At 37.5% G+C, this 17,798-nt stretch overlaps 1 protein-coding gene across 13 annotated transcripts in view; it reads left to right on the top strand.

The window, feature by feature from the left end:
- Positions 1 to 17,458, top strand: part of ZEB1 (zinc finger E-box binding homeobox 1) — a 200,778-nt gene extending 183,320 nt beyond the window's left edge. For all 13 annotated transcript variants that reach the window (XM_074324716.1, XM_074324712.1, XM_074324715.1 and 10 more), the window contains 4 exons: positions 743 to 848; positions 10,710 to 12,520; positions 14,571 to 14,751; positions 14,905 to 17,458. In XM_074324716.1, coding sequence (XP_074180817.1) covers positions 743 to 848; positions 10,710 to 12,520; positions 14,571 to 14,751; positions 14,905 to 15,524 — 2,718 coding nt within the window. In that variant the 3' untranslated portion in view covers positions 15,525 to 17,458. The remainder of the gene's footprint in view (positions 1 to 742; positions 849 to 10,709; positions 12,521 to 14,570; positions 14,752 to 14,904) is intronic.
- The last annotated feature ends 340 nt before the right edge of the window (positions 17,459 to 17,798 follow it).

Genomic DNA, 17,798 nt, shown 5'->3' with positions numbered 1-17,798 from the left:
CTAGAGAACTGGTGAAGAATAAGCCTGCAAACTCAGGGGCTGTGAACTTGGAATCTGTAGACTCAGACTCTGTATTCAGGGGTTAATGGGAATCCTTTGGAGGTTTATGAGCAGAGTTCAACACAATTCAATTCAAGCAGTGCTTTTTTAAGATTAAGGGTGCAGGATATATTTGAAATATATAAAAGTGGAGATTTGATAAGCCGGACGGAAGGCTATTATATAATTCATATTTGGCTGAAAAAATGGAAGTATTTTTTTAAATCATCAGATTAAAGTACATTTTGGAAATATCAAACATATGAGACAGGATAAAACACTGGAAAAAGCCTGGCCTTTTCTTCTATTCAGGAGACCTCGTTCTTCTATTGAGTAACTGTTTTAGACAGGTTACTGAATTTTCTTGACCTTGGTTCCTTTATCTATAAATTAGAGTGCAGACGAGATAATCTCTAGTTCTTAGTATATATTATCTTATTTTTGCTAAATACTATACTGCTTATTAAAGTATGACTCTGATACTTTAAATTAGAAATTTGAGATTATTCTCTATGTTAAAATTTTCTTCCCAGTATCATCCTCCTTTTTGGTAATATTTCAAGTGTTAGGTTTTTGTGACTGCTATAATTTGAGGCCTTTAAGAAACAAATAATCACCAAAGCATTACTTTTAGCAGATTGGATGTTCTTTATGTCTAAAACATGTTTTGCTGTGTAAGTAAAATACCAATTCTTTCTTACAGAGACATGTGACGCAGTCTGGGGGTAATCGTAAATTCAAGTGCACTGAATGTGGAAAAGCTTTCAAATATAAACACCATCTAAAAGAGCACTTAAGAATCCACAGTGGTAAATATTTGTTATCTTTCTACACCTTGAATAGCTTAGCATATGTGGTAATGAATATTGTAAGGTGATGTACACACATAAGAAATGTTTTGGTTTTTCTTTTAGGATAAAGACTAATCTGGAGAAATATTCTGCTTATAAATGGTATTTTGTTGCAGTTTAAATCCTTAACTAAAGTATAGCAAATTAATATAATATGACATACTCCAAGTTACCTTATCAGAATATAGCATGTTTTACAAGAAGTACAACTAAAACCACTTCAGCTTTCTGATGAATATTAATTTCATTGCCTCTTTTGCACAGTTAACAAGGTAATGAAAAAGGGTATAGAGGTACAATTTGCATGAGGAAATAAAGAGATGAAGACGCTGTTTAGGTGAGAGAAGTAGAAATGAAACGCCAGATAGGAAATGGTGAGGAGTGACGTGGAGTTAGCAAGAGAGGGCAGCATGAAGGGAAAGAGAACTGCGGCATTAATGAGAATTTAAAAGAAATATGTGCCCCCCGCATCATTTTACCTTTCTATTCCATGGCATTTTCTAAATCATTATTTACAAAATGAATATTTTTATATGGTAAAAATATTATGTCTCTTTTAGAAATGTATAAATAAACATAGTTATATCTGCTATGTTTCTTCAGAGGCTCTGCTCGAATAAAAGCTACTAAAAAAACTTAATAGTACCCCACATTGCATGATTGAATCTGTTTGTATCCTGAGTAATTTTCATATGCTATTTTTATGTTTAAATAATTTTAATGAAAACAAAACTATTAGCTAATGAATGGGATATTATGGTATCTGTATATTGCTTATTTTACAAACATCATCCTACAAAACGAGTACATTTGGTTGTCTTTGTGAGGAGTGATTCGTGGTATCTGTATTTTATTTTGGAACTGCAAAGGTTCTGGAAGTTTTACTGTATTGCTCATTGAGAGTTAAAGTTAAAATTACCAGTTAAAAATGCTCAAACCAAGATTCTTACAAAAACGTTTATTCATTTTCACACTTTAATGTTTCTGGAAAGTAGAGGTTGTCTTTTGCAGCCTGCCACAGGATCCTATTTCTTAGCTTCTGTTTTCATCAATAATGCATTTTTAATAATCTCCCTTCTTACCAGAGATGATTTGAAGTTGTTGATAGAGTTATAGCTAATTCAGGAGAGCTTTTTAAAATGTTGACGTGGTGTAGAGGAAGGAAAATAAAGTTTAGAGTAAGATTCATGTACAAAATGAATGTCATATAGAGTAAGATTCATGTACAAAATGAAGGTCAGCTAGTAAGTAGGGAGCTAATTGTCTGTAGTACCTACAGAAAAATTTTAGCAGTTTGGATGATCAGATCTTTATATAAGCTAACAGTATACTGTTGCTTCTTAAAAAGCTACTGTAAATTAGGCCATGTCATGGAACAAAAAACTGCACTGTCCGTTCATTATGTATTTATATCTGTCTTATTCTTAAAAGTATTTAATGAGGCTTCTGTGCCTTTAATACAACAAATTTTAATCTAAACATATGTAAAGAAAATAAAATTAAAACTAAGTAAAACAGGTATGAAGCAAATGTGAAAAAAATGAATACTATGAAATCCCTTTCACATGCTGGAAGTGGACCACAAATCAGATTGTAAGGTTTAGGAAGTAAGAAAACTGCAATCAGTAACCAAGACCAGAGAGTCTGTGAATAAAAGGATCTCTTGCTAGAAAAACCACACTTCTTCCTGATACAAAGGCCATAGAGAAGCTTGTTCCCTGAAGCAACATAAAGAAGAAAGAGCAAAATACACTCTAAATCACCCTCAGAAATAACCTTAAAATAATACGGCAGAGAATTTAATAGGGTTTTCTTTTTTAAATAAGATTGTTCAACAGAGTCTAGTGATATTTCACCAAAGTTCAATTCAGAAAAAGCATTTCTCCAGGATGGCTATTTGAACAATTCAAGTCTACAGTTCTTTGATGGTCTGTTTTATTGCAAGGGAAGATTTGGAGCAGGGGTACTGAGTATCATCCCAGGACTGATACCAATCTGCAAGCTAGTTGTCACTGGTACTTTAAATATAGAAATTGAGAGTAAGCATTTAGGAAACTGTTATGCCAAGACAATGCTATAACAATTTCATTCTATTTTATACAATATTGGTCCACAGTAGATTGGAAATTTAAAACAAAAAATAAAAATAGGAGATCCATCATGACAGCGTAAATAAACACTGTACTTATCTACTCTCATGAACACTTGAAAATTACAACTAAATTATAGAACAGTCAACCTGGAGAACCATCTGAAGTCTAGCTGAACACAAGTCCTACAACTAAGGATATAAAGAAGAAGCCATATCAAGACTGGTAAGAAGGGTGGAGGTGTGGACAGGCCAGCCCCAAACCTTCTTGTGACGGTTGAAAATCAGGAGGGATATCTTGGCCATGAAGGTTCGCCCCAGAAGGACCCCAGCCCCACACCGGGTTCCCCAGCCTGGAGTACTGATACCAGGAAAAGGAGCACCCACAGCATCAGGCTGTGAAAAATAGTGGGGATTCCAACTGTCTGAGCAAGACAGAAAGATGCAGGAAACCGAGACGTCCTCTTATAGGACTCCCATACAGACTTATTCACAAATACTCATCCTGGGCTCCTAGAAGGACAGTGACTTGGTGGGTGTCAGAGACATATGGGGAGAGTCTGAGTTATGTGGCTTCAGGGTGAGGATTGGGGGGACAGTAGCTATTTTCCCTGTGTGTGTGTTTGAGGGGGGAGTCCTTCTCCTATGCAGCCAGCATGTGGGCACCATCTTTCCTGTGTTCAGCCCTCCCCCACACAGCCAAACCTGAATCTCAAATGGTCTGGTGATCCTCTTGCTCCACCCTGGTGACTACCTGGGGCCCCACCCCACCCAATTCACACAACTCCCAAGGCACTTTCTCAGCATCCAGCCCTGCCCACATTGCACTCTTTCTTGGACAACTGTAAGGTCCAGGGCCCCAGGCAGATGGCAACTGGCCTCAATGTGCTCTGAAACTTTTGCTTAGTAACACCAGGCTCAGCACTGGCACCAAACCAGATCTACATTAACCTGGTGAACACAATTCATCTCACTGTGGTGACTCTCTGAGACCCTGCCTCACCCAACTCACATACTGCATGAGGCTGAACCTTACAGGAGCTGGCAGGTGGCAGCAGGCCTCACAGTGTCCTGGCATTTTGCAGAGCTATCCCAAACCCAGTACTAGTGGTAGCTGTCCTCAGTTCACAGAGTGGCCTCTCCCACATACCTACAGGTTTAGCACGGGCATATCTCTTTGTAGCTTCTACCAGGTAGTCCCCAGCCAGTCACAGACAGTGGGTGTCCTGAGCCTGCATTGAAGCCCCTCCCAAGAAACTCCAAAACCAACATACTTGGAGGTTGGCTTCAGATCACAGCAGAGCACTGCCCAATTAGCCCCATAAGTGGTATACACAAAGGGCAGTCTCAACAGGCACCATAGCCTGCTGGGGCGAATTCCACTCAGTGTGGTAAGAACTCTGCACAGCAGCCTGTAAGTTGTGGATGGACATGGCCAAACCCCACAGCCAGTCAGCCTAAGGGTCAGTCCCACCCAGTGATGTGCCAATGGCAATCAAGGCTCAACTATAACAGGAGGGCACAGACAATCCACACAAGGTATGTTCCTTGAGCTGCCGTTACAGGTGACCAGGGAGACTGTGCCAGGACCCTACAGGGCAGCTACTGCATAAGGCCACCCAGCCAAGACTGGGAGATGTAGCAGATTAACCTAATACATAGAGACAAACACAGAGAGGCAGCCAAAATTAGTAAACAAAGAAATACATCCCCAATGAAAGAACTGGAGAAAACTCCAGAAAAAGAACTAAATGAAATGGAAGTAAACAACCTGCCAGATACAGAGTGCAAAACAATGGTTGTAAGAATTCTCAACGAATTTAGTGAGAACTTCAACAGTGACAGCAAGAATAAAAAAAGACATAGAAACCATAAAAAAGAACCAATCAGGGGCAGCCAGATGGCTCAATTGGTTAGAGCATGAGCTCTGAACAACAGAGTTGCCGGTTCGATTCCCACATGGGCCAGTGAGTTGCACCCTCCACAACTAGATTGAAGACAAGGAGCTGCCACTGAGCTTCCGGAGGGGCAGCCGGATGGTTCATTTGGTTAGAGCCTGAGCTCTCAACAACAAGGTTGCCGGTTCAATTCCCTCATAGGATGGTGGGCTGTGCCCCCTGCAACAAAAGATTGAAAATGGCAACTGGACTTGGAGCTGAGCTGCGCCCTCCACAACTAGATTGAAGGACAATGACTTGGAGCTAATGGGCCCTGGAGAAACACACTGTTCCCCAATATTCTGCAATAAAATTTATTTTTTTAAAAAAATTCTGTTTAAAAGAAAAAAAAACAAGTGAAGAATACAGTAAGTGAAATGAAGCATGCACTGGAAGGAATCACCAGCAGACTAGGGGAAAAGAGGGCTGAATCAGCGATTTGGAAGACAAGGAAGAATCCAAAAATAATGGGGATAGTTTAAGAGGCCTCTGGAAAAACATCAAGCATAACATTCACATCATAGGGGTACCAGAAGGAGAAGAGAGAAAGCAAGGAACTGAGAACCTATTTAAAGATATAATGACTGGACATTTTCCTAACGTGGCAAAGGAAATAGACATACAAGCCCAGAAAGCAGAGTCTCAAACAAAATGAACCCATACAGGCCCACCCCAAGACACATAATAATTAAAATGGAAAAGGTTAAAGACAGAGAATCCTAAAATCAGCAAGAGAAAGGCAACTCATTACTTAAAAGGGAGCACCCATAAAATTGGCAGCTGATTTCTCAACAGAAACTTTGCAGGCCAGAAGGGATTGGCATGAAATATTCAAAGTGATGAAAAGCAAGGACCTATACAACCAAGAGTACTCTACCCAGCAAGGCTATCATTTAAAATAAAAAAACAGAGCTTCCCAGATAAGAAAAAGCTAAAGGAGTTCATCATTACCAAACCAGTATTACAAGGAATGTTAGAGGGGTATCTTTAAGATGGGGGCGGGAGGGGGGGGAATAAAAAATATGAATAATGAAATGGCAATAACTACATATTATCAACAATTACTTTCAATGTGAATGGATTAAATGCTCCAATCAAAAGACATAGGGAGCTGAATGGATAAGAAACAAAACCGTTACATATGCTGCCTTAAAGAGACTCCAGATTGAAAGACACACACAGACTGAAAGTAAAGGGATGGAAAAAGATATTTCATGAAAATGGAAACAAACAACACTCTGGAATAGCAATACTTATACCAGACAAAATAGACTTTAAAACAAAGGCTATAAAGAGACATAGATGGACCCAGTAATCCCACTTCTGGGTATTTATCTGAAGAAACTCAAAATGCTACTTTGAGGGGACGTGAACATCTATATGTTTATTGTAGTATTGTTTACAATGGCCAAGATGTAGAGGCCACCTGTGTGTCCATCGATGGAAGACTGGATAAAGAGGAGGTGGTTCATATATACAATGGAATATTGCTTGGCCATGGATGGGAATGGGTTCTTGGCATCTGCGGCAGCATGGATGAACCTGAAGGGTATTGTGCTAAGTGGAGTGTGTCAAGACAGAGGAAGACAGATGCAATGCTATTTTACTTATATGTGGTATCTAAAGAATAAAATAAAACAGAAACAAACTCCTAGATACAGAGAACATTTTGATGGTTGCCAGATGGGAGGGGTGTTGGGAAGATAGGTAAAAGAGGGAGATTATGAAATACAAATTGGTTGTTACACAGTAATCATGGGGATGTAGGATATAGCATAAGGAATATAGTCGGTAGTATTGTAATAACTATTAATATGTATGGTGTCAGATACCTACTAGATTTATCAGGGTGATAGATGTTAGAGGGTTTAGGGGACAGGGCGAAAAAATGATTAAGAAGTAGTAATTCATAGTTCCAGAATAGTCATGGGGAAGTAAAGTAAAGCATAGAGAATATAGTCAATGATATGGTAATAACTATGTATAGTGCCAAGTGGGTGCTAGACCAGTCAGAGGGATCACTTCTTAAATTATATAAATGTCTAACCACTATGCTGTACACCTGAAAGTAATATAAAATAATGTTGAATGTCAACTGTAATTGAAAAAATTTAAAAGGTGGAGGGGAAACGTGAAGGGGAATAAGAGGTTCAGATTTCCAGGTAGCAAACAAATAAGTCACGGAGATGTAATATACAGCATAAGGTGTATACTCAGTAATATTGTGACAGCACAGTACCATGTCAGATGGTTGCTGGACTTATGGTGATCACGTCTTTAGGTATGTAAATGTTGAACAACTATGGTGTACACTAATATAATATTGTATGTTAGCTATATTTTTAATAAACATCTTTTAAAAAATAAAATAAAAATAAAAAACTACAGATAGTGTTGAAAGCACTGTGTAGAGTATCTAATAATGGATGACTGTATATCTTTAAGGAAACCTCTAATTTTTTTTTCTCAGCTGAGTTTTAAAAGGTACTAAAAGGTGTTAAGGATCAGGGTCCTCAGTTATACTCTCTAAAATTACCTGGATTGTTGCTGTCTTCTGATAGCCATAAAATAAGCCCTCTGCAGAGTCATCTGTGTCACCCATCATTTGAACTCTGCATGTGGAAGTGCAGCTATGATCAGGGGGCCACCACACCTCCCCTCGGAGGTGAGATAAAAGAGAACCTGTGTATTCTATGGCCTCATACTAATTTTAGCCTGAAAAATTTTTACATCAGATGCAACCAAACACCCACCTCGGCCATTTAAAAAAAAAATCTCAGTATTCATAATCATATAACTTTGAACGACTTCCTCATGTAACCTCCAAGGTTTAGTAGTTGCAAACACTACCCTAAACAGATAAATTAGGTGGTGTACTTTAGCTATAAATCATAAAGCTATGAAGTTAGAAAGTAGGGGTTTTCTAACAAATATAGTGGCTTCAGCTTTAGAATAATTGATCTACAGACTTGCTTTCTAACAATAAAATATCAGGGTAATTCCCAAAATAATAATGATAACTAGCATTTGTTAGACACTTAACTACCATGTTTCACCGAAAATAAGACCTAGTCAGACAATCAGCTCTAAAGCGTCTTTTGGAGCAAAAATTAATATAAGACCCGGCCTTATATTATATTATATTATGTAAGACCCCGTCTTATATTATAGTAAAATAAGACCAGGTCTTATATTAATTTTTGCTCCAAAAGATGCATTAGGGCTGATTGTCCAGCTAGGTCTTATTTTTAGGGAAACACGGTATGTACAGCCACATTCTAGTTATTTGTATGCATTAACTCATACGGTCATCACAATAACCCTAAGAAGTAGGTGCTACTATTTCCTTGTTTTTTAATGATGAGAATAAAATGGAGGCTCAGAGAGCCTAATAACCTTGGCCAAAGTCGCTCAGGTAAAGCATGGCAAAGCTGGGGCTCTGACGTCGGCATCCTGACTCCAGAGCCATTTCCTTATCTATTGTGCTCCTCTGCCTCCCTGTTTGTAAATATAAGAATAATTATATTATAGATGCTTATTTTCCTAGTGAGCAAGAGAGCCAAGAGAACAACTTTGTAGCACATCTAAAAATGTTATCAAATAATTGAAAATAGTAAAATAGGGATATGCTACAGCATATCCCTTGTTTTACCCCTTCTGGAAATTTTTATCAGATGCATTTTAAGTATTGAATCACATTTCAGTGGATCCCACTGGAAAGATATTGATAAACAGAATTTCCAGAGGTGAGTTAACAAGCGGGTAAGGGTTCTGAAAGCCGTGTCCCATGATGAGTGTTTGAAGAACCTGGGTATGTTTAACCTGCACAAGGGAGGTTTCAGGACGCACAGGTAGCTCTCCATCAGCTTGAAAGTCTTGCTTGTAGAAGAAAACTCGGGCTTGTTCTGGGTCACATCAGAAGGGGAAACTAGGACAGGAAAGTAGGCATTACACCAAGTTGACTGAACCTGTATTCAGTAGAAATGCTTTTTAAAAGAATCACTGACATTTACTGAGAGAACGCTGAGAGTTTTGCTATATTATCTCATATAACTGCTACAACAAGTCAGTGAGGGTGTATCTACATTTATTTACATACCAAAACACTGAGGCTTGAAAAGGTTAAGAAAGTAGTATGTGACAGAGCCAGGATCTGAAGCCAAATCCATGGTCCTCAGCAGAACCAAACTAGACCATCTTCATAGAGCTGCCCAGGGGCAATAACCTCCTCTTGATAGAGGAGTTTCCGCAGAGACAAGCCAATGTCAAGGAGATCAAATGAACTTTTCAGTGAGAAGGAGGCTGTTCTAGCGGGATTCTTAGATCCCTTCCAATTCTAATAGTTGGTTCTTCAAATTATCAAATTTCTGAGAAAATATAACTCACTTTTTCTAAACTTTACAACATTGACATTGCATTACTAGGAGAGCTTGCATTGACTTTCACAGTGTTTTCAATTTAATTCATTTTAATTCTTAAAAAGGAAAGGGGAGTGAAAGAGCTTTATTTTGATATTGAGTAAATAAGCAGCACTACATTTCATAATTTTACAGTTAGCCATTCATTAATCTAAAAAAAGGGTTTAATATGCATCTTTTTGACGTGCATTGTAATAGGTATAAGGGATAAATGGCACTCAAGACCCAGAGCTTCCTCCTTATTGAAACTGATAGTCTGTAACCATTGACTTAAAAATTAATGAACTGTAACTATAAAACTAACGTGAAAATTATTAGAGTTGTATGAAAATACTTCATTTAGCTCGGTGCTCCTCAAAATTTTCTACCAAAGTAACCCTGACAGCCAAGAAGAACAAATGCCTGTACCCTGGAAGGTGGAAGGAAGCCACTTGAAGGAGGCCTCTACCGTGTTTCCCTGAAAATAAGACCGGGTCTTATATTAATTTTTGCTCCAAAAGATGCATTAGGGCTTATGTTCAGGGAATGTCATCCTGAAAAATCATACTAGGGCTTATTTTCCGGTTAGGTCTTATTTTCGGGGAAACACGGTACAAGCAAGAAGCGTCTTTGACGTTGTGGTTGTTTCCTAACAATTGACAAAAATGTTGCATTTGTGCAACATTGCATAATCTGTGTTTTAATATAAAAACAGTGTTTTAAATTACCAAAACCACTCTCACTAAAATTGACACTCCAAGATGCTTTCTCTGCATACCCACTAGAACATTGTCTTACATCTATCTCCGGGAGTACATACATCACAATTTAATAAGCCAAGGCTTATAGCAGTACCTTATATTTAAAGTTTTGTTCCCAATGTAAAGACCTTTTCAAGGAAACCTTATAGATATGGGAAAGAGATATTTATATGATTCATACAATCAGGAATACTCATACTTGTTAAGTCTTATGGGAGATTTTACTTACGTTTTCCTCTAATATTAGTTTCTCCTGCAAATAGTTAGGTAGAGGGAAACATAGAAAATTATATATGTTGGCAAAACAGGATAAGAAAAAAAATTACTTGAAAGAGTAGAATGTTATAGATTTGGAGTATTTGAGACTGATTTGAAGTTTTAAAGGTTAGCAGAAATATTACACACATATGCTGAGAAGATTCCCTATTGGTTAGCACATGTAGTTCAGACTAATGTTTTACTACTGTTTATAACATTTATGTAGGTTTTGAACTTAAAGTGGTGATTCTAAATAAAATTGTATCATAAGCAGATGAGTATGTGGTAACCCTTTTTCAAATTGTTATTGCTTGTTTTGGGGAAATGTGGATACACAAAAATTGATAATTTGTTTGTTTGTTTGTTTGTTTGTTTAGGAGAGAAGCCATATGAATGCCCAAACTGCAAGAAACGTTTTTCCCATTCTGGTTCCTATAGCTCACACATAAGCAGTAAGAAATGTATCAGCTTGATGCCTGTGAATGGGCGACCAAGAACAGGACTCAAGACGTCTCAGTGTTCCTCACCGTCTCTTTCAGCATCGCCAGGCAGTCCCACACGACCACAAATACGGCAAAAGATAGAGAATAAACCCCTTCAAGAACAACTTTCTGTAAACCAAATTAAAACTGAACCTGTGGATTATGAATTCAAACCCATAGTGGTTGCTTCAGGAATCAACTGTTCAACCCCTTTACAAAATGGGGTTTTTAGTGGTGGTGGCCCATTGCAGGCAACCAGTTCTCCTCAGGGCGTGGTGCAAGCTGTTGTTCTGCCAACAGTTGGTTTGGTGTCTCCCATAAGTATCAATTTAAGTGATATTCAGAATGTACTTAAAGTGGCAGTAGATGGTAATGTAATAAGACAAGTTTTGGAGAATAATCAAGCCAATCTTGCATCCAAAGAACAAGAAACAATCAGTGCTTCATCCATACAACAAGGTGGCCATTCTGTTATTTCAGCCATCAGTCTTCCTTTGGTTGATCAAGATGGAACAACCAAAATTATCATTAACTACAGTCTTGAGCAGCCTAGCCAACTACAAGTTGTTCCTCAAAATTTAAAAAAAGAAAATCCAGTCCCTACAAACAGTTGCAAAAGTGAAAAGTTACCCGAAGATCTTACTGTTAAATCTGAGAAGGACAAAAGCTTCGAAGGAGGAGTGAACGATAGCACTTGCCTTCTGTGTGATGACTGTCCAGGAGATATTAATGCACTTCCAGAATTAAAGCACTATGACCTAAAGCAGCCTGCTCAGCTCCCTCCACTTGCTGCACCAGAAGCTGAGAAGCCAGAGTCCTCTGCCTCATCGGGGTCTGGAGATGGCAGTTTGTCTCCCAGTCAGCCACCTCTAAAGAACCTCTTGTCTCTTCTAAAAGCATATTATGCTTTGAATGCACAACCAAGTGCAGAAGAGCTCTCAAAAATTGCTGATTCAGTAAACCTACCATTAGAGGTAGTAAAAAAGTGGTTTGAAAAGATGCAAGCTGGGCAGATTTCAGTGCAGTCTTCTGAACCATCTTCTCCTGAACCAGGCAAAGTGAATACCCCTGCGAAGAAGGATGATCAGCCTCAATCTGCAAATGCAAATGAATCCCAGGACAGCACAATAAATTTACAAAGTCCTCTGAAGATAACTAGCTCTCCAGTGTTACCAGTGGGATCCACCATCAATGGTTCCAGAAGTACTACGTCCTCCCCATCCCCTCTGAACCTTTCCTCATCCAGAAATCCACAGGGTTATGTGTACACAGCAGAAGGTGCACAGGAAGAACCACAAGTAGAACCTCTTGATCTTTCACTACCAAAGCAACAGGGAGAATTATTGGAAAGGTCAACGATCACTAGTGTTTACCAGAACAGTGTTTATTCTGTCCAGGAAGAACCCTTGAACTTGTCTTGCGCAAAAAAGGAGCCACAGAAGGACAGTTGTGTTACAGACTCAGAACCAGTTGTAAATGTAATCCCACCAAGTGCCAACCCCATAAATATTGCTATACCTACCGTCACTGCCCAGTTACCCACAATCGTGGCCATTGCTGACCAGAACAGTGTTCCATGCTTGCGAGCACTAGCTGCCAATAAGCAGACTATTCTGATTCCTCAGGTGGCTTACACGTACTCGACTACAGTCAGCCCTGCAGTCCAGGAACCACCCTTGAAAGTGATCCAGCCAAATGGAAATCAGGTAAAAATAAAAAACAAAAAAAACTCGCATCCTGAACCTGTTTGGTAAAATGCTAGTTTAACTTATTTCAGTGAATTTTTCTAATAAAAATCAGTCACTATAGAGCCAAACAGGTTGTTACCAACTGTCATTTTTGAAAGGAAATTGATGAGTATTTGCTTCAACTTTTGTGGCATCCAAGGTACATTTATCAATTAAAGTTGAAAGTGTTACTCTACTGTGAAAAAGGGTAAGTCTCAGCTAAAGACTGAACTATTTGAAGCTAGAGATGGAAAAGAAAAATTCGAATACTTACTGATTGGATTTCTGTTTCTATACTTATATTCCCAAGATTCATAATTGTTTCTGCCTTGTTTATGTTCATTAATAAATGAATATATGTTCCTTTTCACAGACATTGCGCACCAGGCAAACTTAGCTATCACTTTTTATGTGTTAACACCTCTGTTTATAAAAGGCTTTAATTAAGCAAACAAAAATTAAGAATACCAAGAACTCATTTAGTGAATTTACTGATCCATGTTCCATCATAATATATACAGAGGGTGACAAAAAATATGTATACACATTTTAAGAAATGATTAAAATTATAATAATATATACCAATAACAAAAGATGAATACAAGTCATGTGCATACATTTTTTTGGCACCCCTGGTATGGGAAAATATTGTGAATCAATATGTGCATTTTCTATAACTTTACCCCCAAATTCATGATAGTTCTAGATAGAGACATTTTGTGTGACTATTGTATATTTCATTGTCCAGGCTTTTTCAGTGACACTAACCTTGATGTCTCTCCATTTTTCCCATCAATTTCTGGTTGAATGAAATGAATAATAGAGACAAATCTGATCTTTTATTGAAATAGTCTATAAGTAGATGCAGCTAAAGTAATTAAAATGTCCTCTTCAAATGTTTTTCTGCTTTTCCCCCCTTAAATAGTGCTACGAATTGAGTTTCTTACAATTGTGATAACTCTTGAAACAAATTTTCACATGACCGGTGAATTCACCTAAATTTTTAGTGAATAGAACACTGTGCGCAGCTCTGAATAGTAAAGGGGGAGCCACTAACATTTCATTTAATTCTATGACTATATCAAATAGCAATGAAAGTAGAGCCAACTTACTTAGCACCCACTGACAGCTCACAAATGACCCAGACAAATGGCTACACTTCTCCCATCTTACAAAGCCATAAGAAATGGTATGGAAAACCTTTGAACTTTTAGAAAACGTGTGAGTCTAGAGGCAATAGAATGGAAGTCTTTACAACAGACACAAGGATCCAAGAAGACCCAGTGTCACCACAGGCTTCCTGCAGGATTATCCTACCTACATGAGGGCCTCCTGCCCAAAATTATCTTCCTAAAACTGCCTGAAATGTTTTTATTCCACTGAAATTTTAAAGATTCACTTTGAATAACAAGTATTCTTGTTTAAAAATATAGACTCTCCTGCATTGTTTTTCCATCTTGCTCCTTTGAAAAATGATAGAGCAAACCTCTCTCTTTTGAAGAAGACTGGAGGTTAGTTCATAAAACTCTGAAGCTCTGGAAAATACAATTTAAAAACCACCTTTAAAAAATTGAATCTTAATTTCTGCTTTATGAAACCCAGAAAGAAAAAATGAAGGTAAAGGATGCAGTTAGAAATTAGTGATTATTTAGGAAGTTCATAGTTAAAACTTTCTGCAAATTACTCAATAAAGTAATGATTCACAGGGAAATAAGTAGATTTTGTTACTATACATTTTGTTACTACACATTTTTTCTTTTTTGTGTCCTTTCTTTTTAGTACCATCTGACCATATATTTTTGTGATAGTTGTGACTCAGTTGCCCCCAACCTCATTTTTGTCTCTATCAGCCCCCACCTTTCCTCTAACCCCACCATTGGAGCCTAGATGCAGTGATAAGCAGTATACTTGCTTTGGTCAAGTTGTTGAAAGTATAAATCAATGTACTCATTTAATCCATACCGTTATTTGTCTCTTGTTTATCTTTATATTTAAATTGAATTTTCTCACTCTTTTTTTTTCCCTTTAGGATGAAAGGCAAGACACTAGCTCAGAAGGCGTATCAAATGTAGAGGATCAGAATGATTCTGATTCTACACCACCCAAAAAGAAAATGCGGAAGACAGAAAATGGAATGTATGCTTGTGATTTGTGTGACAAGATATTCCAAAAGAGTAGCTCATTATTGAGACATAAATATGAACACACAGGTATGTTGATGAACCTGACAGTTTTTGATAAATCAGTCTTTAACCCTGTCCACAATCTGAAATGCCAAAAGCCTTATGAGGATTTTATTTGCTTAAACCACCATTTTATTTCATTGCTGTGTTTTTTTGTTTGTTTGTTTGTTGTTTCTGCAGGTAAAAGACCTCACGAGTGTGGAATCTGTAAAAAGGCATTTAAACACAAACATCATTTGATTGAACACATGCGATTGCATTCTGGAGAAAAGCCCTATCAGTGTGACAAATGTGGAAAGCGTTTCTCACACTCGGGGTCTTACTCTCAGCACATGAATCACCGCTACTCCTATTGCAAGAGGGAAGCAGAGGAACGTGATAGCATGGAGCAGGAAGAGGCAGGGCCCGAAGTCCTAACGAATGAGCATGTTGGCGCAAGGGCATCTCCCTCGCAGGTCGACTCAGATGAGAGAGAGAGTTTGACGAGGGAAGAGGATGAAGACAGTGAAAAAGAAGAAGAGGAGGACGAGGATAAAGAGATGGAAGAACTGCAGGAAGAAAAAGAATGTGAAAAACCACAAGTGGATGAAGAAGAGGAAGAGGAGGAGGAGGAGGAAGAGGAGGAGGAGGAGGAAGAGATAGAGGAGGAGGAGGTAGAAGAGGCTGAGAATGAGGGAGAAGGAGCAAAATCGGAAGGTGCCGTGAAGGCTGATGGAGCTGTAAATCCAGCAAGCAGCTTAGAACAAAAAGTAAGCGAGAATAGTGAGCAAGTGTCTGAAGAAAAAACAAATGAAGCCTAATCGTTTTTCTAGAAAGAAAATAAATTCTAATTGGTAATGAAGTTTGTTCTATATTATACATGCTTTTCATGGAAACACAGTAACCTGTATACTGTGATTTCTGTTCACTACTGTGTAAAGTAAAAATTTTAAAAACTACAAAATACAAAAAAAAAAAAGAAAAAAACCACACAAAAAAAATCCAGGTGTGCCTGAACCTCAGACCTAGTAATTTTTCATGCATTTTTCAAAGTTAGGAACAAGTTTGTAACATGAAGCAGATTAGAAAACTTTAAATGACTCAGAAAGCAAAGATTTAACAGGTTAAAGGAAACTGATTAATTAGATAAATATCTGGCATTGTTTCATTTTATCAGTATTAATTATCACTCTTATGTTGGTTTATTCTTGAGCTGTACAATTGGGAGAAATTTTATAATTTTTTATTGGTAAACATATGCTAAATCCGCTTCAGTATTTTATTATGTTTTTCAAAATGTGAGAACTTCTGCACTACAAAATTCCCTTCACAGAGAAGTATAATGCAGTTCCAAACCGTGCTAACTACCTTTTATAAATTCAATCTAGAAGGTAGTAATTTCTAATATTTAGATGTCAGAGTAGAGTGTATTCTCTTTTAAAGTGTATCGTTAGCCTTAAGAAAGCCGCCGATAGAAGAACTGAAGTTTCTTACTCATGTGGTTTAACATGGAGTTCAGAAGATTGTCATTGAGTTCTGATCGCAGGGACTAACAGTGTTAATACTGGTAAGGGCAGCAGAGGTGTCAGAATCAGTGTTTATAATTGTGTTTGAGGATGTGGTAACAAAGATGAAGGATATGATATGAAGCTTTGTATCTCCTTTGGCCTTAAGCAAGACCTGTGTGCTGTAAGTGCCATTTATCAGTATTTTCAAGGCTCTAACCCGCCTTCGTTTGATGTGTGGCCTACAATAACTAGCATTTGTTGATTTGTTTGTTGTATCAAAATTCCAAAATAAAACTTAAAACCACTGACTCTGTCAGAGAAACCGAAACACTGGGACATTTCATCCTTTAATTCCTCAGTATTCATTTTGTGTTAATTGACTTTCAGAATTTCTCTACAGAAATGAAAGGGAAATTTTCTAATCTGCTTTATCCATGTACTTGCATTTCTCACATGGACATGCCATTGTTATTTGGCTCATAACTGTTTCCAAATGTTAGTTATTATGGACCCAGTTTATTAACAACATTAGCTGATTTTTACCTATCAGTATTATTTTATTTCTTTTAGTTTATAGATCTGTGCAACATTTTTGTACTGTATGTCTTCAAACCTGGCAGTATTAATACCCTTCTTACTGACATATGTACTTTTAGTTTTAGAAAACTTTTATATTTATGTGTCTTATTTTTATATTTCTTTATTTATTACACAGTGTAGTGTATAATACTGTAGTTTGTATTAATACAATAATATATTTTAGTATGAAAATTTGGAAAGTTGATAAGATTTAAAGTAGAGATGCAATTGGTTCTCTTGCATTGAGATTTGATTTAACAGTGTTATGTTAACATTTATACTTGCCTTGGGACTGTAGAACAGAATTTAAATGGGAATGTATTAGTTTTACAACTACAATCAAGTCATTTTACCTTTACCCAGTTTTTAATATAAAACTCTTCAATTTTGAAATTCACTGTGTGACTAATAGCATGATGCTCTGCAGTTTTATTAAGAGATTAGCCTAACCATAAAACTCTCATTTCCTTAGCAAGCCAAATTAGGATAACCTTATATAAACAGTGTTGGGAACAATGTTTAACATTTTGTGCCAATTTGTTCCTGTATACATGTATGTAAGTTACAAATCTGACTCTTCATTTTTAAGTTCCTTGTTACACCATGATCATTTTCTAGTTTTTTACCAGACTCCCCCATCTCACAATAAAATGCATCAACAAGCCTGACCTGCTGTCATTCTTTCAATCCTTATCAGGATTTTCTTTGGAAAACTCTGTGAAATGGGATACTAAACTGTCATCCTGCACTTGATTTATCTCGCGCTGAGTTTGGGTAACAAACTAAATGTGTTAGATACTCATCACTAAATTATGGATTTTCTTGGGGTTAACTGTTTCTGGGAAGGTCAGAGTTGACAACTAAAGGCCTCCTCAGGGTTGTTCCCTCTTCCTGAATCCCTTAACACCTCACTCTTGATCCCACGACTTCTCATCCTTCATGTCACTTCAGGGCAGCCTGGGTTTAGGCTGCCTTTCCTCTGTACTCCCACAGCTCCTGGACCTTTCT

Source organism: Rhinolophus sinicus, linkage group LG02 (genome assembly GCF_036562045.2).
Source record: "Rhinolophus sinicus isolate RSC01 linkage group LG02, ASM3656204v1, whole genome shotgun sequence".
In the NCBI taxonomy this organism is placed as follows: Eukaryota; Metazoa; Chordata; class Mammalia; order Chiroptera; family Rhinolophidae; genus Rhinolophus; species Rhinolophus sinicus.
The sequence above is the reverse complement of the archived record's forward strand: the minus strand, read 5'-3'. Positions and strand labels throughout refer to the sequence as shown.